This window comes from Arachis ipaensis, chromosome B3 (genome assembly GCF_059453495.1).
Source record: "Arachis ipaensis isolate K30076 ecotype BB chromosome B3, ASM5945349v1, whole genome shotgun sequence".
NCBI classification, from domain to species: domain Eukaryota; kingdom Viridiplantae; phylum Streptophyta; class Magnoliopsida; order Fabales; family Fabaceae; genus Arachis; species Arachis ipaensis.
The window spans coordinates 107,798,409-107,820,561 of record NC_142438.1 but is presented as its reverse complement, the minus strand read 5'-3'; the positions used below and the strand labels follow the sequence as shown (position 1 = coordinate 107,820,561).

The 22,153-nt window shown below is 41.1% G+C and overlaps 1 protein-coding gene and 1 non-coding gene across 2 annotated transcripts in view; one reads left to right on the top strand and one right to left on the bottom strand.

The window, feature by feature from the left end:
* Positions 1-1,872: 1,872 nt before the first annotated feature.
* The window catches only part of LOC148571967 (uncharacterized), a 94,816-nt gene continuing 74,535 nt past the window's right edge, over positions 1,873-22,153 (bottom strand). The window contains exons 5-6 of the mRNA XM_088507350.1: positions 2,506-2,743; positions 1,873-1,889 (exon numbers count right to left, since the gene is read on the bottom strand). Coding sequence (XP_088363476.1) covers positions 1,873-1,889; positions 2,506-2,743 — 255 coding nt within the window. The remainder of the gene's footprint in view (positions 1,890-2,505; positions 2,744-22,153) is intronic.
* On the top strand, positions 11,966-12,072 carry LOC148571974 (small nucleolar RNA R71). Its single transcript, XR_015908712.1, has one exon. It is a non-coding gene; the product is annotated as a small nucleolar RNA R71 (small nucleolar RNA).

Here is a 22,153-nt window from a genome sequence, read left to right as displayed (position 1 = left end):
TTTGTTTATTTCTTTTACATGTGCCTTCTATGAATTCTCACCCCTCTCGCTTTGAGTTTGGTTCTAATATTGTTGAAAGGAATGAAAGTTATAACAGGAACATGCATCAAGGTCAGAGCAATCAAAGATGGATGGAGCCAAGAGGATCTGATCAACCCTTTAGGCAACAATACCCTCCAAGATATCATGGACAAAGACCATTCTGCAATGCATACCAAGGCAATAGACATGGTGGATAACCTCGTAGTTACCAACAAGCCCCACCCTATGCTTATAAGCCATCCTCTCAACACAACTTTGAACCACCACACTCACAAGCCCCTTTTCACCATTCGCCACCATATGATCCTCATTTACCCCGATCCCAATCCAATTACTCCCAAACACCACCACTTCCCAATGTACCACGTCCAAATCCATCACCCCAAGAATCAGAAGTGCGCCTCAAGGAAACAGTTGATCAACTTCAAACAACCCTTCATCAACTGGAGCAAGCAATAAGTCAATTATCTTCTAGACGTTCGAATATTCAAGGACCCTCCACAGCCCCATATGGACAATCTAACGAAGAGCGTAGCATGAAGGAGATACTAGAAACTCCAGTGGACAAGACAGAGCATGGCTTCATACTAGAACAAGTAGAGGAAGCTGTCATTATACAAGAAGAAGAGTTGGTTGAAGACTTAGGAGATGCTGAACTTCCATGGGAATCCAGAGTTGTGGAGAACTCTGTCAAGGACGTTACAACTGATGCTAAGGAGGATAGTACACAACCCCCAGAGCAAGTCTTTTATGAAGAACTAGATGGAATAATCAAAGAAGCAAGTTTCCTTGATGATGATAGTCACAAGTCAAGTTCTCTTAGTAATGAACTTGCATCCGCAAGTGAATTCTCTGAGATTGAAGAACCTTCCCCAAGTGAATACGAAGATGATGCAGAGGTAGATTTCTCCCAACCTCCCGCTTATGACTTGAGTGATGAGGAAGACATAGAAGACTTTGATCAGGAAGAAGTTGCATTTAAGAATTCTACAAAAAAGTGGAGAAATTCACAGAAGAGTACAAGGGAGTAGAGCTCACAGAACCACTGGAAACACCTATCCCAAGGCCATTACCACCCAATACAAGCTTCAAGTGGGTACAATCCTTAACCTTTAGCTTTATTTTTTCACTTGAATATGGTTTGCTTGAAACAGATGGCCAGCTTAGAGCTCTCTGCGGCTTTAAGAGTAAAAGGAAAATGGCTCGTACTCAGAGCTGGTGCACAAGGTTCAATAAGGTTCCAAGCTTCAACTTGAAGTGCACGGATTGGCATCATAATCAATCGAATGGATCTCGAAAAATGTTTGGTTATTCTGGTGAGAATCTAATTTCTAAACTGCCCAGATGGAAAAATATAGATCAAGACGAAGGCGGATTTAAAAGCCAAGTTTGGGATCCTGGAATTTATTCTGACACTCGTCACCCCGGGAGCCTGAGAATCTATTTGAAGCTGCTCAGAAGCTTTACATGCCTAGTTTGGGACCCCGGAGGCTATTGGCATTCCAAGCATTGGTGGAGATTTCTGGATGAATTTAAGCATAAGCCACCATAACAGGAAACTCATCCAATGTCCAACTTAAGGACTTTAACTAAAAGTGCTAGGTGGGAGACAACCCACCATGGTATGATCGTTCTTTTTTTTTCATTTTTTTTGGTTTTACCTGTTTTCAAGTTTATTTTATTTTATTATATTAAACCTGGAGTTTGCATAGCATTCATATTAAGCATTGCATTCTGCATACTGCAAAAAAAAAAAGGGTGCGCGATGCGACCGCATCATTCATGCGATCGTGTCAAGTTGCAAAAACACTCCCCACGCGTCTGCATCATTCACGCAGCCGCGTGATCTGGAGATCGGCGTAAACATCCAACGTCCAAAAAGTTAAGCTGGAATCGTGCGGCTACTGTGCGTTTCGCACAAAACGACCCACGCGGTCGCGTCCCTGATGCGATCGCGTCACTTGCACAACATCAATCCCACGCGACAGCGTGAGCGACGCGATCGCGTCGCATGGATTGCACAACACCCCAAAAGGAGACAGAGAGTTGCGCTGAAATGACGCTGGAATCGTGCGTTTAGTACAATTTCCAATGACGCGATCGCATGCCTCAGGCGATCGCGTCATTCACTCCTCGATCCATTCCATGCGACCGCGTACCCGACGCGATCGCGTCAACCACCATTTCAGCCCAACCACGCAACCGCATGCCCCACGCGATCGCGCGGATTCAAATTCCATAACCCCCCAGTCACACGAACCCTATCATTCGCACCCCCAACCCCTTCTCCTTCCTCTCTTCTTCTCCAACCACCCAACCACTACCCAGCCACCATCACCAACCGCCGCCATCCCGCCGACCACCCAGACCCCGTCGCCACGCCACCCCCTTCCTCCTTCCCCTTCTTTCTTCTTCATCCTTCTTCCTCCTCCCTCCACCGCCACTGCCCCCCTCCGCGATCACCATCCCACCGCGCCGCCATCACCGCCGCGCCCCCATCCACCACCCACGCCCCCCTTCCCTTCCTTCCCTTTCTCTCCCCTACCCCCATTGCCCTTTCCGAAGCCCCTGCCTCCGAACAGCACCCGCCGCCGCCGCGCCACCACCAACCGCCACGCCAGACGCCGCCACCACCATCCCCCAGCCACCTCTCTACCGCACTTTTCTTTCCTACGCCTTCCAGGTTCCGCTTAACGCCACCCTTCTATCATTCGTAGTTAACTCCATATTTTTCTGATTTTGTTCATCATTAGGCTAGTTAGAAATGTATGTTGTAGTGGATTTTAGGTTGTTAGGTAGCCTAGGATGTGGTTAGTGGATTTAGGCCTGATTAGTTGCGCTGTTCGTGTTTCTTGTTTTATAATTTTCACAATTTTGCTGTTGCTGTATGTTAGTAATGTTCATATGCTGTTCTTCAAGTTCATGCTGCTATTGCAAATGTTCTTTCTTGTTCATACTCTTTATTTGCAATCTATTTTAATTCATATAAACTATTCTGATTACTGTTTATTTTCCAGGACAATCCAATTTTAGCCAGAATACTGTCCAATTTTCTGTAAAGCTGTTCTACTTTCATTCATGTTTTGGTTTTAGCACTTTTACATTCTGCTTTACTCTGCTTTTACCAAACCAATTCATGAATGCCAGGGCAAGCTTTCTTATTCTTTTTGATTTCCTGGTTCTTAATCTGCATTTTTGATGTTTAGATTCCAATTTTTGCTATTTCTATATCTATCTGAATCATCATCAACTTAATTTCCTTGTTTGGATATGAGTTACCTATAGCTTCTATTTGTGAATGCCTGTTACTTGGAATATTATCATTATGCCACTTACTTTAAACCACTTTTTACTACCTCACTATTTTAATTTCCTAAACTCTTTTTTTAATTCTAACCAAACCTAACCTTTCAAAACATTTCTTCTGGTTTTTCACTTTCTTTTAACATTCTAGCCAAGGCATGATGATACTTTTTCTAATTAACTTGAACTGAAGTACGTTTTGGATTGTGACATTTTCTTCTCAGTATTCTAACTCTTATACAATCCATAATGCAAATTTGCTTAACTCAATTTCCTCTTCTATTGCTCATTTGCCACTTTGTGTTTTTTTTATTTGCCTATTTATTTTCCTGTTTTTTTTTATATCCTGGTTTTCTATTTTTCAGGATGTCTGCCAGCCAAAGAAAAGGAAAAGCAAAGGCAACTACTGGCAAACATAAAAGAGGAGAATCCTCCATGTCCATCCTGGATATCATGCACGATGACTCCTGGCGGGAGAAAAACTTTACCCCGCAGGAGAAGGCCAACCAGCTACTCCCTGCTACTGATCCAGTAAAGTTTGCAAATCAATACTGTGAGCTGAAGTATCCGGTGTTTGCAACCTCCAGGAACCTGATGCACGGAAAACATGTCTCACAACAAATTTCCTTCGGCAAGTGTACCGAATTTGTCGTCAAGTAAAAACTCACAATAGAGTGAGGTCGAATCCCACAAGGATTGATTGATCAAGCAACTTTAATTAGAGGACTGTTCTAGTTGAGCGAATCCAGAATTTGAGTTAAGAATTGCAAAAAATAAAATGGCGGGAAGGTAATTGACAGGAAAGTAAATGCTAGAATTATAGATCTGAAAGTAAATGACTGAAGGTAAATTGCAGAATTGTAAATGGGAATGGGGGAATTGCTCATTAAAGTAAATAACAGAAATTAAAGAGAATGGGTAAGATCAGAAATGGGGAGTTCATTGGGCTTAGGAGATGTTGCATTCTCCGGATCAATTTCATTTTCATCTCTTCCTCAATCAATGCACTCATTGATCTCCTTGGCAATCTTAAGTGATTGAATTACAATTTCTTGTAATTCAATCTCTCAAATCTTGATCAATAGCCAATTTCTTGGTCAATTGCTCATGAGAAGAGATGAAGTATGGTCACTGATTATACCACATGCATTTCCCAAACCAAGTGTTGAGAGGATTATAGTCACATATCCATCCAAACCCAATTTGGTCCAGCATGAGAAAGCATTTCTAGCTTGATCTCTTCATTCCTCTTTCAAGGTTCAGATGTGATCCAAGTATGAATAGCTTCTTTTTCAAGATAACTACTCAATTGGATGAAGATCGAAAGCTTTCAAGTAAAATCAAGAGAAAAGATAGAAGAAGAATAATGAAAAATAGTATTGATCCATCAAATTACAACAGAGCTCCCTAACCCAATGACAGGGGTTTAGTTGTTCATAGCTCTGGAAAATGAAAACAAAGATGGAGAATACATGATGAAAACTTAGAAGTGCAGAGAAAGTAAATACAGAGAGTAGTTCCTATGCTAAGAGTCTCCCTATAATTTCCAACTCCCAAAATATTTCAAAGCTACTCCTATATATACTACTCTTCTGTTCTTCTAGTTGATTCTTCTAGTCTTGGGCCTTTGGATCTTGAGTTTGAAGCAGTTCTCTTCTTCATTGGGCTTAGCTTTTACACGCAGAGAGAAAGTATGAAGTGGGCAGGGGCTTTGGCTCAGGAAGTTAGTGGTGTTAACGTTCAGTGAAAATATGGGTTCGATAACGTTAGTGACAATCACCTTTTTCACTAACGTTCCTCACCAAAGTTAAAAGCCACGTTAACCTCAACGTTAGTGGCACAAACGTTGCCACTAACGTTTCCACTATGTCCTTCGCACACGTTATTGGGACTCAACTTTCCCAATAACGTTGAGAAGCCTCCCCCTTCCCTACATTAGAGTCCACGTTAACTTAGTTAACATGGCTCCTTTAACGTAGGCTTGCCATCCTTCGAGAACGTTAGCGACACTTACCATTGTCACTAACGTTCTAAATTGCCCCTATTTTCCACGTTAGAGTCCACGTTAACTAGGTTAACGTGGCTTCTAACGTGGCCTTGCTAGCCATCTCCAACGTTAGTGACAAAGTTGAGTGTCACTAACGTTGGCTCATCTTTCCCTTATCCACGTTAGCTTCCACGTTAACTAGGTTAACGTGGGAGTTAACGTGGCTCATGGTGGCATGTGTGGCTCCTTCCAACGTTAGTGACAATGTTGGGTGTCACTAACGTTGGCGATCACCTTCTTTCTTCACGTTAGCTTCCACGTTAACTAGGTTAACGTGGGAGTCAACGTGGCTCATTGGGGGCTTGTGTTCTTCCAACGTTAGTGACAATGTTGGGTGTCACTAACGTTGTCGACCACTTTGTTCCTTCACGTTAGCTTCCACGTTAACTAGGTTAACGTGGGAGTTAACGTGGCTTAATGTGCTTTGGCCAACGTTAGTGACAATGTTGAGTGTCACTAACGTTGGCTCCCCCCCCTTTCTTCTTAACGTTAGAGGCCACGTTAACTAAGTTAACGTGGACTCTAACGTGGCCACTCATGATCTTGGTCCAACATTAGTGATAATGTTAAGTGTCACTAACGTTGGCTCCATTTCTTTACTTCCACGTTAGAGTTCACGTTAACTAAGTTAACATGACTCTTAACGTGGGCAATGATGGCTTCGAGAGCGTTATTGGCAATCACTTTTCTCATTAACTTTGCATGTTACTCCCATTCCACGTTAGTGTTAACGTTAGTGTAACTAACGTAGCCACTAATGTGGTTCTTCTTTGCTTCCTTTGTCCTGAAATCAAGCAATAACGTGCATCAAAGTTCTAGTCCAAGTCATGGAAAATGCAACATCCAATTTTGTCCTTAAATTCATGCAAAATCCTCATGAAATCATGTAAAGTGCACAATGTATGCTTGAATCAAGATGTAAGTGAATATCTACCCAAAACTAGCTTATTTCCTAAGGAAATGCATGAAACTACCCTAAAAACAGTAAAGAAAAGGTCAGTGAAACTGGCCAAAATGCCCTGGCATCACAACACCAAACTTAAAGCTTGCTTGTCCCTAAGCAAGTACTGGAACAAGAGAATGATGAATGGAATGCCAAGAGAAATGAGTCATTCTTGTGGAAGTCATGTCCCTGGTTTTATGGTGGTTTCATGCATAGCAACTTAGGTTCATTCCTGGCTTTCAGACCTTTATCTTGTCATAAAATACTCACTTTGATTGCATCCCATAAGACTTTTATTCATTGATCCTTTTGTTGTTATTTCAGGGCTTATTTGTGTTCTTAGGCTGTGTTCAGCAAGGGGACAACTCTTTAAAATAAGCTTTCAGCCAACACTCCCGAACCAGTTGGTTCAAGGTGCTAGGTGTTGAAGCACCCCTAAGGACTTACTTGCTCAAGTCTATCCCCCATACATACACACCACAGGCACATAGTGTATGTATTTTCTTTTCTTGAGACCTTGGTGTCCAGCACCTCTTTGGGTTACTAAATGCTCTATAGTGAGGGTTACTCTTGATAGTGGACTTTCAGCTGGTAATCCCGGGTTAGTTAACCCAAGTTACCAAGTGATAAGGAACCCCTAAGAGCTTATTCATCCAAGTAGATCCCTCACACAGGAGCACCACAGACACATGTCTCAAGATTAAAACCATTGGTGCCTAGCCTTATTGCTTACCATTTTTCTTTTATTCCTCAACTTTTATTGTTCTTTCCCTTTTTCTTATTAGGACCTTCTTATTTATCTAGTCTCATGGGGTGTGTCTAAAGCATAGTATTCATGACAGATAGTTGTCTTCCCACCTTATGGTTGAACTAACTTAGCTATCTTATGACTATACCATAAACTCAGGAACTTACTCCATAGTATGAACTCTTCTCTGGTCTTTAAAAGCACTCATTCTCTTTTTATTTGATTTAAAGGGACAAACATACAAGTAAGCAAAGTAAGGATGCAGTGACATAAGGACTAGATATCATAAACCTTTTCAACAAAAACTTAAAAGAAAGAATTTAGAAATGTTTAAACTGAAATGGAAGCAAGTTCTATTTCATACAAGATCTTCCTTATTTAAAGCATAGAGAAAGATGGACCAAAGAATGAACTCCACCACCTTTTACTCTTGTGGATGTCCATGCTCTTCTTCTTGATTGCTTGTGCTCCCACTTTCCTTGCCTTTTCCAAGCAGCTTCTTCCAGAAACCACCATCTTCCATCTTCTTCTTGAGTGTTTCCTTTTGCTGTTTCACTTTCCTCTCTTCTTGTTCTACAAAATCTTTTTGGACCTCATCATATGTAGGGATGGCATAGTGTAGATGATGCATATTACTGGACATATAGTTCAACTTGGCTTGAGTGTTGACGTTGAACTCCTCCCGATGTAGTTGCCGTCCTTCATTCAGTACAGTGAACTCATTGAATGCTTTCATCTGGGCTATTTGTCGCTGATTAAGTTCCTGCAAATGCTTATCTTGACGTTCTTGCCTCTCAGTAACTTGGTGGATGGTTTGAGTGAGCTGGGAGTATTGTTCCTGTTGCTTCTCCATTTGTTGTTTCTTCCACTCTTCTTGTTGGCTCATCCAGTTCAATATTTGCTCTTGTCCTTCCATATGTCTCATCCCCAAATCTTCGATAGCTCTTAGAAGGTGATTCATATTCAAATCTGCTGGGTAAGGATGCTCTCCCTGTTGATATTCTTCCTGATGAGACTCCTCTTGGTGAGCTCCTTCCTTTGCTTTTAGTTTCCCTATTTGTGGCCTTCTTTGTTGCTGAGCAGGTGTAGTATAGGCCATACGCTGGGTTGTCATTAGCCTCCCTAGGTTAACCCAGTCTGGATTACTATCTTCAAAGACCACCTTGGCCTTTGTGAATAATCGGAGAATGGTGCTGGGGTACCAAAGCCTGGCACCTGATTCAAGCTTCTCAGCTGAATCTTGAATTCCCTCAGCTATAAGTTCATGCACGTTGATTTCTCCACCTTGTACTAGGCAATGTACCATAGTTGCTCGATTAATATTTACCTCTGAATTATTTGCAGCTGGGAGAATAGACCTCCTCACGAGTTCAAACCACCCCTTGGCTTCTGGGCTAAGGTCTCCCCTCTTGATGAACCGAGGTCTCCCATCTCCATACCTCTCCCAATCAGCTGCTATAACACAGATGTCAGTCACTATCTCGGTGAGCTCATCATTGTCTTGGCTTTTACTTATCCTTGCATGATAGCTAGGCTCATCAAAGTGTGGTGATTTCAGGTGAAGAGTTCTTATTATAGCATTTGGGCTGAAGTCTACCTCCTTTCCCCTTACATAGCTTTTAAAGGTTGGGGCTCTGGTTTTGTCTTCTCTGACCACATTTGCGTAGAACTCTTTGATGAGGTTTGCATTGATCTTTCCCTCTGGATTGGTGAGCAATTGCCACCCTCTTTCTTCAATCTTCTCCCGAATCTGTAGGCATTCGTCTTCATTGATTTGAAAGGTTAACTCGGGCAGTATCTTTTTGAGCTTTATCCGCTCAAATTCTCGTTCATGGAAGGCAGTCTTGAATCTCTTCTCGTCGAAGGGAATGTTCTCCGTTGGTTCCTTCCTCTTCTGCCTCTTGGAGCTTGATGATGCCATGAATGAAGTTAAAGCAAAAGGGTGTAGTGAAGGGAAGAGATGTGGGATTTAGAGAGTGGGAAGTTGAAGAATTGGTTGCTGGAAAGTGAAGTGCAAGGGGTATGAATTTCGAATGTGGAGATGGTGTGGATTTGATTCACTTATATAGAGAAGTGATGAAGAGATGAAAGGTGTGGATTGATGGGATTGGTGTATGATGAACGGATGGGGTTTTATATGGAGTACGCACGAGGATTCTCAACTTTATGATGGAGTTGGTTCACTTTCCAAGTTTGTTCTTCCTCCAATGTTGCATGGCAACCATTCCCAATGCATTCCCCCTTGAGGCACGTGTGTAGTGCCCTCTTCATGAAGTGGCCAAACCTTTCCCATTAAATTGTCCAATCAATCTCTTTCAATGCTCCTTTCCTTTCCCTATAAAGATCAAACAAGAAAAGTAAGAAATATCATAAAAAAAATCAATTTAGATTTTTACGGCTAAAATAATAAAGAGAAGAAAAGATTAGATTGTTTATTCATGAACTCCAACTAACTAACTAACTGTGTATCCCTTTATGCATTTTGGTGGCACCATGGGGTGACACCAAACTTAGTTTGAATCATTGTGATGAAAAGTTTTGTTCAAAGCTCCAAGACTAGAATGCTCTCTGTTGCATTCATGCTTTTTTGGTACGCTTTGAACACCAAACTTGTTCTTCACTATATACTGCAATATAAGGACTTCACCAAGTTTGGGTTGGAATTTATGAATATTGACTTATTCACTAGTAAAAGCTAATAAAACATGGGCTGCCTCCCATGAAGCGCTTCTTTAGCGTCACTAGCTTGACGTTTCTCCTTCATCAGGGTGGTTGATAATGCTTCAAGTCCTCCCCTCTTGCCTTGGACTTATATCCATTGGTTGTATCAATGATCTCTACATGTTCCAAGGAAAGAACTCTGTTGATAGTGAAGACCTTAGGTAACTGAGATGGTACAGTGGGGAAATTAGGGGGGATATCTGGGAAGTAAGCTGAAATCACTTTATCTCCTGGAGAGAGGCCTTACGTAGGGATCTTCTTGTTCCTCTACCCCCTTGGTACCTTCTTCTTTGTCCCTTTTGATGCTTCCCTGCTCTTGGCGACTTCTTCTTTTAAGTGAATTTTGTTGTTGTCTTCACATGCCTCTGGTGGTTTAGGTTCCTCCAGCTTCTCCTTGAGCTGTGACGATTGCTGTTTGCCTTGTTCATCATTCAGTGGGGTTCTCAGATGTGTTGGTGGTGCCTCAGTGCTTGTTTCCTCTGTCAGCATCCCGTTATGATCATTGCTTAGTTCTTTGTTTTCTTGGTCAGTTTCTTGGGAGATTTTGAAGACATTGAAGCTGAGTTGTTCATCATGGATCTTTAATATTAGCTCCCCTCGCTCCACGTCTATGAGTGCTCTGGATGTAGCTAGGAATGGTCTTCCCAATATGATTGGGTGAGTGTGACTCTCTTCCATGTCTAAGATGACAAAGTCTGTGGGAAGAAAGTATTTCTCCACCTTTAACAACACGTTTTCCACCACCCCTCTTGCTTGTTTTTGAGTTTTGTCAGCCAGCCTGATGACTACATCTGTGGGCAATATCTCATTGATCTGCAGCCTCTTCACCAGGGATAGAGGCATTAAGTTGATGCTTGCTCCCAAATCGCAGAGTACTCTATCAAACATTGTTTCTTCTATGGCACAGGGGACATGAAAACTCCCTGGATCTTTTCTTTTTGTAGGCAACTGCATTTGAATGAGGGCACTGCACTCCTTGTTCATCACTATAGTTTGGCCTCCCTTGAATGAGCTTTTCCTGGGAAGCAACTCCTTCATGTACTTGATGAATGCAGGCATTTGTTGGATAGTCTTGATGAATGGTATGTTCACATGCAGAGATGCAAATAAGTCAAGAAATCTTGAGTATATTCTCCTTTCCACAGCTCCCTTGAGCAGTTGGGGAAAAGGTGCATAGAGTCTCAGCAACTCCTGTTTTGAGATTTCTGGTTCTTGGTAATCTTTTTCCACCTTCTCTACTGAGGTATCTTCAGGTTGTTCTGACAGCTTGCTTGGCTTGTCCTCAGTCTCCTTTTCACTTATAGTGACCATCTTGCAATCTTCCCATCTTACCTTCTTTGTTTCACCTCTCGGATTCTTCTCTGTGTCACTTGGGAATCCATCTGTGGGTTTGGGAATTTGCTTAGAGAGATATCCTACTTGAGATTCCAACCTCTTGATTGTGTCTCCCTGGTTCTTGAAACTGTCTCGCACTTCCTCCTTGAAGACCTTGTTGTCTTGAATCTCCTTGCTTAGGCCTTCAAGTAGATTCTCAATCCTTGAGATTCTTTCATCAAATGATGACAGGTCAGGCTGAGTAGGGTTATTCTGGCCTTGATATGAATGTAGGGAGTTGTTGTTATGGGGGTGTTGATATGGTCTAGATGTGAAGTGTTGGGTGGCTGCATTGTTTGGATTTGGGCGTCTTTGATCAAGGCTTTGGTCTTGTTGATTTCCCCACCCAAAGTTTGGGTGATTCCTCCATCCAGGGTTGTAGGTCTTGGAGTATGGATCATGGTTTTTCCTAAGTGAATTCCCAATGTAGTTGGCTTGCTCCTGACTACCCTCTGCTTCTTCATTCACTCCTTCTTGGGTTGTTGATGAAGTGGATACTGCTGTTACTTGGTTCCTCTCCATCTTCTTGGTGAGGTCAGCCAGCTACTGGGTAATGAGCTTATTTTGGGCCAGCAGAGCATCTACATTATTTAACTCCATTACTCCTCTTGTGTTCCCTCTTTCGGAAGCATAGAAGTAGTCGTTCTCTGCTACTGTTTCAATGACATCTATGGCTTCCTCAATAGTCTTCTTCTTGTTCAAAGATCCTCCGGATGAATGGTCTACAGCCTTCTTTGACTCATAAGAGAGCCCTTCATAGAAAATGTGCAGCTGCACACATTCATTGAACATATCTGGTGGGCACCTCCTTGTTAGGTCTTTAAACCTCTCTCATGCTTCATATAGAGTCTCACCATCTTATTGCCTAAAAGTTTGGACTTCAGCTCTCAGCCTATTGATTCGTTGAGGAGGGTAAAATCTTGCTAAGAATTTGTTCACCACGTCTTCCCAAGTTGTCAAGCTTTCCCTTGGGAAAGATTCCAGCCACTTGGCTGCCTTATCCTTGAGTGAGAATGGAAATAAGAGCAGTCTATAGGCGTCAAGATGAACACCATTAGATTTTACTATGTCACATATTCTCAGGAAGGTGGTTAGATGTTGATTGGAGTCCTCTTGGACACTCCCTCCGAACGAACAGTTGTTCTGAACAAGGGTGATGAGTTGTGGCTTCAGTTCAAAATTGTTGGCATGGATGGTTGGCTTTTGAATGCTACTTCCACAGTTTCCTGGGTTTGGATTGATGTAAGAGCCTAAAACTCTTCTATCCTCCCCAGCATGATTTTCTCGACCTCCTCTGCCATGGTTGTGAGCCTCTTCTTCATGATGGTTTTCCATGTTTTCTTCCATGTTTGGTTCAAAGTATTCCTCAAAGTGTTCCTCCTCTTCTTCAGCACCAACTACACATTTTTCTCTTGCCTCCCTCCTTAGTCTAAGGAAGGTTCTCTCAGGTTCAGAATCAAAGGAAATTGAGGCTCCGCTTCTTCTCCCTGTCATACAACCAACAAGTACAAGCAAAGAGAATAGGTGCAGAAAGTATATCTGTCAGAATTACTGTTAGTGTGAGTGATGCAATATATTAAACAATTAGTGGGTTAGTGAGATGAATAGTAAATAACAAAGAAAAAGTAAGGGGGAAGGGAACAAGTTATCTAAAACAGAAAGTAAATGACTAAAACAGAAATTTAAATCAAACAAAAATAAAATGCTCAATCTAGTTATCCTCTAATCTAATCATTGTTGATGCACAATCAATCCCTGGCAATGGCGCCATAAACTTGATGCACGGAAAACTTGTCTTACAATAAATTTCCTTCGGCAAGTGTACCAAATTTGTCGTCAAGTAAAAACTCACAATAGAGTGAGGTCGAATCCCACAAGGATTGATTGATCAAGCAACTTTAATTAGAGGACTGTTCTAGTTGAGCGAATCCAGAATTTGAGTTGAGAATTGCAGAAAATAAAATGGCGGGAAGGTAATTGACAGGAAAGTAAATGCTAGAATTATAGATCTGAAAGTAAATGACTGAAGGTAAATTGCAGAATTGTAAATGGGAATGGGGGAATTGCTCATTAAAGTAAATAACAGAAATTAAAGAGAATGGGTAAGATCAGAAATGGGGAGTTCATTAGGCTTAGGAGATGTTGCATTCTCCGGATCAATTTCATTTTCATCTCTTCCTCAATCAATGCACTCATTGATCTCCTTGGCAATCTTAAGTGATTGAATTACAATTTCTTGTAATTCAATCTCTCAAATCTTGATCAATAGCCAATTTCTTGGTCAATTGCTCATGAGAAGAGATGAAGTATGGTCACTGATTATACCACATGCATTTCCCAAACCAAGTGTTGAGAGGATTATAGTCACATATCCATCCAAACCCAATTTGGTCCAGCATGAGAAAGCATTTCTAGCTTGATCTCTTCATTCCTCTTTCAAGGTTCAGAAGAGATCCAAGTATGAATAGCTTCTTTTTCAAGATAACTACTCAATTGGATGAAGATCGAAAGCTTTCAAGTAAAATCAAGAGAAAAGATAGAAAAAGAATAATGAAAACTAGTATTGATCCATCAAATTACAACAGAGCTCCCTAACCCAATGACAGGGGTTTAGTTGTTCATAGCTCTGGAAAATGAAAACAAAGATGGAGAATACATGATGAAAACTTAGAAGTGCAGAGAAAGTAAATACAAAGAGTAGTTCCTATGCTAAGAGTCTCCCTATAATTTCCAACTCCCAAAATATTTCAAAGCTACTCCTATATATACTACTCTTCTGTTCTTCTAGTTGATTCTTCTAGTCTTGGGCCTTTGGATCTTGAGTTTGAAGCAGTTCTCTTCTTCATTGGGCTTAGCTTTTACTCGCAGAGAGAAAGTATGAAGTGGGCAGGGGCTTTGGCTCAGGAAGTTAGTGGTGTTAACGTTCAGTGAAAATATGGGTTCGAGAACGTTGGTGACAATCACCTTTTTCACTAACGTTCCTCACCAAAGTTAAAAGCCACGTTAACCTCAACGTTAGTGGCACAAACGTTGCTACTAACGTTTCCACTATGTCCTTCGCACACGTTATTGGGACTCAACTTTCCCAATAACGTTGAGAAGCCTCCCCCTTCCCTACGTTAGAGTCCACGTTAACTTAGTTAACGTGGCTCCTTTAACATAGGCTTGCCATCCTTCGAGAACGTTAGTGACACTTACCATTGTCACTAACGTTCCAAATTGCCCCTATTTTCCACGTTAGAGTCCACGTTAACTAGTTAACGTGGCTTCTAACGTGGCCTTGCTAGCCATCTCCAACGTTAGTGATAAAGTTGAGTGTCACTAACGTTGGCTCATCTTTCCCTTGTCCACGTTAGCTTCCACGTTAAGTAAGTTAACGTGGGAGTTAACATGGCTCATGGTGGCATGTGTGGCTCCTTCCAACGTTAGTGACAATGTTGGGTGTCACTAACGTTGGCGATCACCTTCTTTCTTCACGTTAGCTTCCACATTAACTAGGTTAACGTGGGAGTCAACGTGGCTCATTGGGGGCTTGTGTTCTTCCAACGTTAGTGACAATGTTGGGTGTCACTAACATTGTCGACCACTTTGTTCCTTCACGTTAGCTTCCCACGTTAACTAGGTTAACGTGGGAGTTAACGTGGCTTAATGTGCTTTGGCCAACGTCAGTGACAATGTTGAGTGTCACTAACGTTGGCTCCCCCCCCCCCTTTCTTCTTAACGTTAGAGGCCACGTTAACTAAGTTAACGTGGACTCTAACGTGGCCACTCATGATCTTGGTCCAACGTTAGTGATAATGTTAAGTGTCACTAACGTTGGCTCCATTTCTTTACTTCCACGTTAGAGTTCACGTTAACTAAGTTAACGTGACTCTTAACGTGGGTAATGATGGCTTCGAGAGCGTTATTGGCAATCACTTTTCTCATTAACTTTGCAAGTTACTCCCATTCCACGTTAGTGTTAACGTTAGTGTAACTAATGTAGCCACTAATGTGGTTCTTCTTTGCTTCCTTTGTCCTGAAATCAAGCAATAACGTGCATCAAAGTTCTAGTCCAAGTCATGGGAAATGCAACATCCAATTTTGTCCTTAAATTCATGCAAAATCCTCATGAAATCATGTAAAGTGCACAATGTATGCTTGAATCAAGATGTAAGTGAATATCTACCCAAAACTAGCTTATTTCCTAAGGAAATGCATGAAACTACCCTAAAAACAGTAAAGAAAAGGTCAGTGAAACTGGCCAAAATGCCCTGGCATCAGAACCTGTACTTGGAGAGGACTCTGAAGATCCCGGAAGAACTCTAGCAATATACCTCTGATCAGATCAAACAAAGAGGCTGGTTCTTCCTGGAGAGAACCCTGACTGAGGTCAATGCATCTTGGGTAAGGGAATTCTACTGCAATTACTTCAAAACTTCCCTAGATGCAGTGAACCTTAGAGGGAAACAGATTCTGGTCACTGAAGAGGCCATAGAGGATGTTCTGAAACTTTTGCCTAAAACCGATCAACTGGATGGTTATCAAAAGGCTGAGAAGGACATGCGCTTCATGAGATTTGACTGGGATGCAGTCAAGGCCAGGATAGCACTTGACCCGACCGTTCCATGGATCATGGGTCAGAACACCACCATGCCTAAGGGAATCAAGCGGATTTACTTAAATGATGAGGCTCGGCTATGGCACCAGATCCTGAGCAATTTTGTCATGCCGAGTACCCATGAGACAGAGATCCATGCCGCTATGATCACCCTCCTATGGTGTGTGATGGAAGGTAAGGACCTGTACCTGCCACGCTTTATTTGGTACTATATGGCCAGGGTCCACGTCCAAGGTACTCTACTCTTTCCTTATCTGATTACACAGCTAGGCCGTCGAGCTGACGTGCCTTGGGAGGATGCTGATGAGAAGCCACCTGTTGCAGAATGCAAGAAGATTCTTCCTCATAGCAGGAACTTTCTGGCTTTGGGCTACAGGCCTCCATTCCTCACTACTACTGCTGAGACAGCCACACCATCTGCCGGCCCCTCTTCCTCCACAGCTACCCCAGCCACCCCTGCTACCACCACTGCACCTCCACCTGCCTCAAAGCCAATTTATCACCTAGTGCACCGCCTGTTTCGGCGGCTCGACCAGAAGGAGCGTCGCAACAAGCGACGCTATGAGCATCTGAAGCTGATGATCCGATCTGGCAACGACATTCCCTCAGAGCTTGACACACCATCTGAGGAGGAGGCGGATGATCACGAGGCAGAGACCCATCCATAGAGCGAGGCTGCGCAGGCAGGCACAGAGCAGGCTGCATCACATCAGGAGGCTCCACCTCAGATTCAGGCTGTAGACCCAGAGATCCCTATTCAGTCAGCACCTCCTCTGTAGCAGGCAGATGCTCAGACCACCACCACAGAGACTCCAGCTACCCACCCTTCCAGTGATGACACCCCTTCACACCCTGCTTGAGTGAGCATCAGGGACGATGCTTCATTATAAGTGTGGGGAGGTCGCCATCTCTGGCGTATTTTTTTGGTAAACCACTATAGACTCTTTCATTTTATTTTGCTATTTTTCTGTATTTTTCTCTTTATTTTTATTTTTATTTTCTCAGTACTTATACATTGCTATTTTCATGTATTTCTACTCTATTTCTGCATTTTGCATTTTTAGTTCATATTTTAACCATTTAGTTTAGTTGCAATTCTAACTTATTAGTTATAGAAATTGTGGATTAATTAGTATAGTTTACCCTTTTTAGCATAAGATAGCTTAGTTTAATTTGAAAATATAAAAAGGAAGTAAACTAGAAACATGGACATAATAGAAACAATCTACACACCTTGTATATATAGCATTAAATGTTAGTTAGTTAACAACATTTCATCAAGGAGAAACATTAGAACTTTAAAGCCACCTTAAGTTTTACATTGAGAATAATGGGAACTTTTAATTTTACTTGCATGACATACATAACTGATATATGATTTTTGAGTTAGAGAACACACAGCCTGTGAGTTTTGAGCTTAATTGTATGGTTACATTCAAACCATAATATTTTATTCCTGTGTGTTCCGCCCTTCTTTTTTATTCTGATGTTCTTTACATTGTTTTAATCTATATGTCCAATTATAGAATAGAAATACATACCAAGAGAGTGATTGAGACCATTGTTCGATTTTAGCTCACTTATCCCAAATTAGCCTACCTTTTACATCACCCTTGTCAGCCCCCTTGAACCCGTTAAACCCCCTCTTATTCTATAAACCACAATACTAGCCTTAAGCAGAAAAACAAAATAAAAATCCCAAGTTGAATCCTTGGTTAGCTTAAGATAGAAAGTGTGTAATTGTTTAAGTGTGGGAAACATATTGGGAACATGGATGATAAAAACAAAAGGTAGAGAAGTTGAAAAGAACAAAATTATTCAAATAAAATTTTGGGAAGCATGCTCATATAAAATCAAATAATTGAATTACCATGTGCAATAAAAAAATGTTATTCTTCAGTATTTGAATAAAGGGGATACAAAAGAATTCCCCAAATGCAAAATAAATGCACATGGGACAAAAGTTAAACTATGAGCATGTAACATCAAAAGTGGGAAAAAGTGGGAACATAGGTAAAGAAGTTTTGCTTTACAAAGTATGTATGTTAGGTGAGATCTTAGACTAATCAAGGATTCGCTTAATTAGCTCACTTAGCCTTATACGTATACCTTTACCTTTACCTTGGCCCCATTACAACCTTAATTAAAGACCTCATGAATTTTGTATGCCTATATTCTATAATTGTTGATTGGTTAGATGAAGAACAAAGTTATAGAAAGGAAGGATAAAAAGAAGAATAGAGTGATTAACCCAATAAACACTGAGTGACTAGAGAGTAAACACAAAATCCAGTGAGGGTTCAATAGCTCATTAACATATATCTCTGCTTGAATGATTAATTGTCTTGCAAGTTTATAAAATGTTTTTCTCTCCCATCTCAACTGTAAAAGTGCTTTATCATTATCTAAGGTTTGGCTATATATATATATATATATATATATATATATGACTCCTTGAGAATGTGAATTAATTCAACTACATGTAAGCTTTATATACAAGTGAATAACAATTAAGAATTGCATGATGCATGTAGGTAGTTGCATTTAGAGTAGATTGCATTGCATAAGATTCCACCACTTTAACCTTAACTTACTCTTTATCTTGGACTTAGCATGAGGACATGCTATTGTTTAAGTGTGGAGAGGTTGATAAACCCATATTTTATGATATATTTTGTGCTTAATCTGAGTGATATTAATTGCATGGTTTTACTTTCCCTTCCTTATTATGTGATGTATGTGAAAAACATGTTTCCTATGCTTAAAAATAATTATTTTGATTACCTTTTATTTCCATTCGATGCCGTGATTCGTGTGTTGAGTAGTTTTAGATCTTCTAAGGCAGAAATGACTTAAAGGATGGAAAGGAAACATACAAAATTGGAAAGAAGCATAAAACAGAGTTTTTGAAGAAACTGGCAACCACACGATCGCATGGACGACGCGGCCGCATGCCAGCACGAATCAACAGCGACGCGACCGCGTGATTGACGCGACCGCGTGACTGACGCGATCGCGCGCCTTGAGCGAAACACATATGATGCGGACGCATGACTGAAGCGACCGCGTGACAAGGAAAAAACTTCCGATGACGCGACCGCGTGACCCACGCGGACGCGTGACAGAGGCCACGCACCAGAAATTGCAGAAAACGCTCATAGCAAATTCTGAAGCCCTTTTTGGCCCAAATCTAAGTCCAGAAGGCATAGAGCAGAGGTTATAAAGTGGGGGAATGCATCCATTCAGGGAGAGTCTCCAATTAGTTAGTATTCATGAATTAGATGTAGCTTTGAGGGAGGTTCTCTCCTCTCTGTTTAGGATTAGGATTTAGATTTAGGATTTTATTCGCTTTCCGGATTATCTCTTTACCAGGTTCAATATTCCTTTTTATTATGTTCTCAATTTAATTATGTATTCTTCTATGTTATAGATTACTCTTTGAATTAATGTTATTTGAGGTATTTCAGTTTAATATTGCTTTCTTTTATTTATGTTACTTTTATCCCCAACCTGAAGACATTTCTATTCCAGTAGATTTACTTTCCCCCTTTCGGTCTTGGTTAAGAAATCAGTAACTCAGGAGTTATCAAACTCAAACATGATTGATAATCGTTATCTTTGCTAATTGAATTGAACTTCAATAATCCCAGTCTTTCCTTAGGGATTAACTAGAATTTGAGGATCTAACTAATTAGTCACTTGACCTTCCCTTGCTCTAGCAAAGGTTAACTAAGTGGAATTAAGATTCAATTTTCATCATCATTGATAAGGATAACTAGGATAGGACTTCTAATTTCTCATACCTTGCCAAAAGTGTGTTTTACAGTTATTTATTTAAATTACAGTCTTTTACTTACTTTAATTGCAATTTAAATTACTTGTTCCTCACCTTCGAAACCCCAATTTACAATCTTCATAACCAATAATAAGAATATACTTCCATGCAGTTCCTTGAGAAGACGACCCGAGGTTTGAATAATTCGGTTATCAATTTATTTAGAGGTTTGTTACTTGTGACAACCAAAACGTTTGTAAGAAAGGTTGATTGCTTGGTTTAGTAACTATACTTGCAACGAGAGTTTACTATAACTTTTAAACCATCAATCTTCAGTTCTTTCAGAGCCTCACAGATACTCAGAGCATGATGATGGCCTCTCAACACCAAACTTAGAGTTTGGTTGTGGCCCCCCAACACTAAACTTAGAGTTTGAATGTAGGGATTTTGCTTGACTCTGCATTGAGAGAAGCTTTTCATGCTTCCTCTCCATGGTTACAGAGGGAGATCCTTGAGCTTTAAACACAAGGGAGTCCTCATTCACTTGAAGGACCAATTCTCCTCTGTCAACATCAATCACAGCTCTTGCTGTGGCTAGGAAGGGTCTACCAAGGATGATGGATTCATCCATACACTTCCCAGTGTCTAGGATTATGAAATCAGCAGGGATGTAGTGGCCTTCAACCTTTACCAAGACATCCTTTACAAGTCCATAAGCCTATTTTCTTGAATTATCTGCCATCTCTAGTGAGATTCTTGCAGCTTGTACCTCAAGGATTCCTAGCTTCTCCATTACAGAGAGAGGCATGAGGTTTATGCTTGACCCTAGGTCACACAGAGCCTTCTCAAAGGTCATGGTGCCTATGGTACAAGGTATTGAGAACTTTTCAGGATCCTGTCTCTTCAGAGGTAATTTCTGCCTAGTCAGGCCATCCAGTTCTTTGGGGAGCAAGGGGGGTTCATCTTCCCAAGTCTCATTACCAAATAACTTGGCATTTAACTTCATGATTGCTCCAAGGTACTTAGCAACTTGCTCTTCAGTAACATCTTCATCCACTTCAGAGGAAGAATACTCATCAGAGCTAATGAATGGCAAAAGTAAATTCAATGGAATCTCTATGGTCTCAGTGTGAGCCTCATATTCCCATGGTTCCTCATTAGGGAACTCCTTGGAGGCCATTGGACGTCCATTGAGGTCTTCTTCAGTGGAGATAACTGCCTCTTCCTCCTCTCCAGGTTCAGCCGTGTGGGTTATGTTGATAGCCTTGCACTCTCTTTTTGGATTCTCTTCTGTATTGTTTGGAAGAGTACTAGGAGGGAGTTCAGAAACTTTCTTGCTCAGCTGACTGATGAGCGGATAATTTATACGCTTTTTGGCATTATTTTTAGTATGTTTTTAGTATGTTTTAGTTATTTTTTATTATGTTTTTATTATTTTTTATTTAAAAATCACATTTCTGGACTTTACTATGAGTTTGTGTGTTTTCTATGATTTCAAGTATTTTCTGGCTGAAATTGAGGGACCTGAGCAAAAATCTGATTCAGAGGCTGAAAAAGGACTGCAGATGCTGTTAGATTCTGACCTCCCTGCACTCGAAGTGGATTTTCTGGAGCTACAGAAGCCCCATTGGTGCGCTCTCAATTGCGTTGAAAAGTAGACATCCTGGGCTTTCTAGAAATATATAATAGTCCATACTTTGCCCAAGATTTGATGGCCCAAAATGGCGTTCCAAGTCAGCTTAAGAATTCTGGCGTCAAAACGCCAGAACTGGCACAAAAGCTGGAGTTAAACGCCCAAACTGGCACAAAAGCTGGCGTTTAACTCCAAGAAAAGTCTCTACATGTGAAAGCTTCAATGCTCAGCCCAAGCACACACCAAGTGGGCCCGGAAGAAGATTTCTGCATTACTTACTTATTTCTGTAAACCCTAGGCTACTAATTCTCTATAAATAGGAACTTTTACTGTTGTATTTTCATATTGGTTCTTTAGGTTCCCTCTCTGGGGCCGAAGCCAATGACCACCATTATCACTTTTGTATTTTCAACGGTGGAGTTTCTACACACCATAGATTAAGGTGTGGAGCTCTGCTGTTCTTCATGAATTAATGCAAAGTACTACTATATTTCTATTCAATTTATGCCTACTTCTTCTCTAAGATATTCATTCACACTCAAGAACATGATGAATGTGATGATTATGTGACACTCATCACCATTCTCACCTATGAACACGTGCCTGACAACCACTTCCGTTCTACATGCAAACAAGCTTGAATGTGTATCTCTTGGGTTTCTAATCTAAGATTAGAACCTTCGTGGTATAGGCTAGAATTATTGGCGGCCATTCCTGAGATCCGGAATTTCTAAACCATGTCTGTGGTATTCTGAGTAGGATCTGGGAAGGGATGACTGTGATGAGCTTCAAACTCGCGAGTGTTGGGCATGTGACAGACGCAAAAGGATCAATGGATCCTATTCCAACATGATCGAGAACCGATAGATGATTAGCCGTTCGGTGACAGCGTGCGTAGAACATTTTCACTGAGAGGACGGGAAGTAGCCATTGACAACGGTGATGCCTAACATAAAGCTTGCCATGG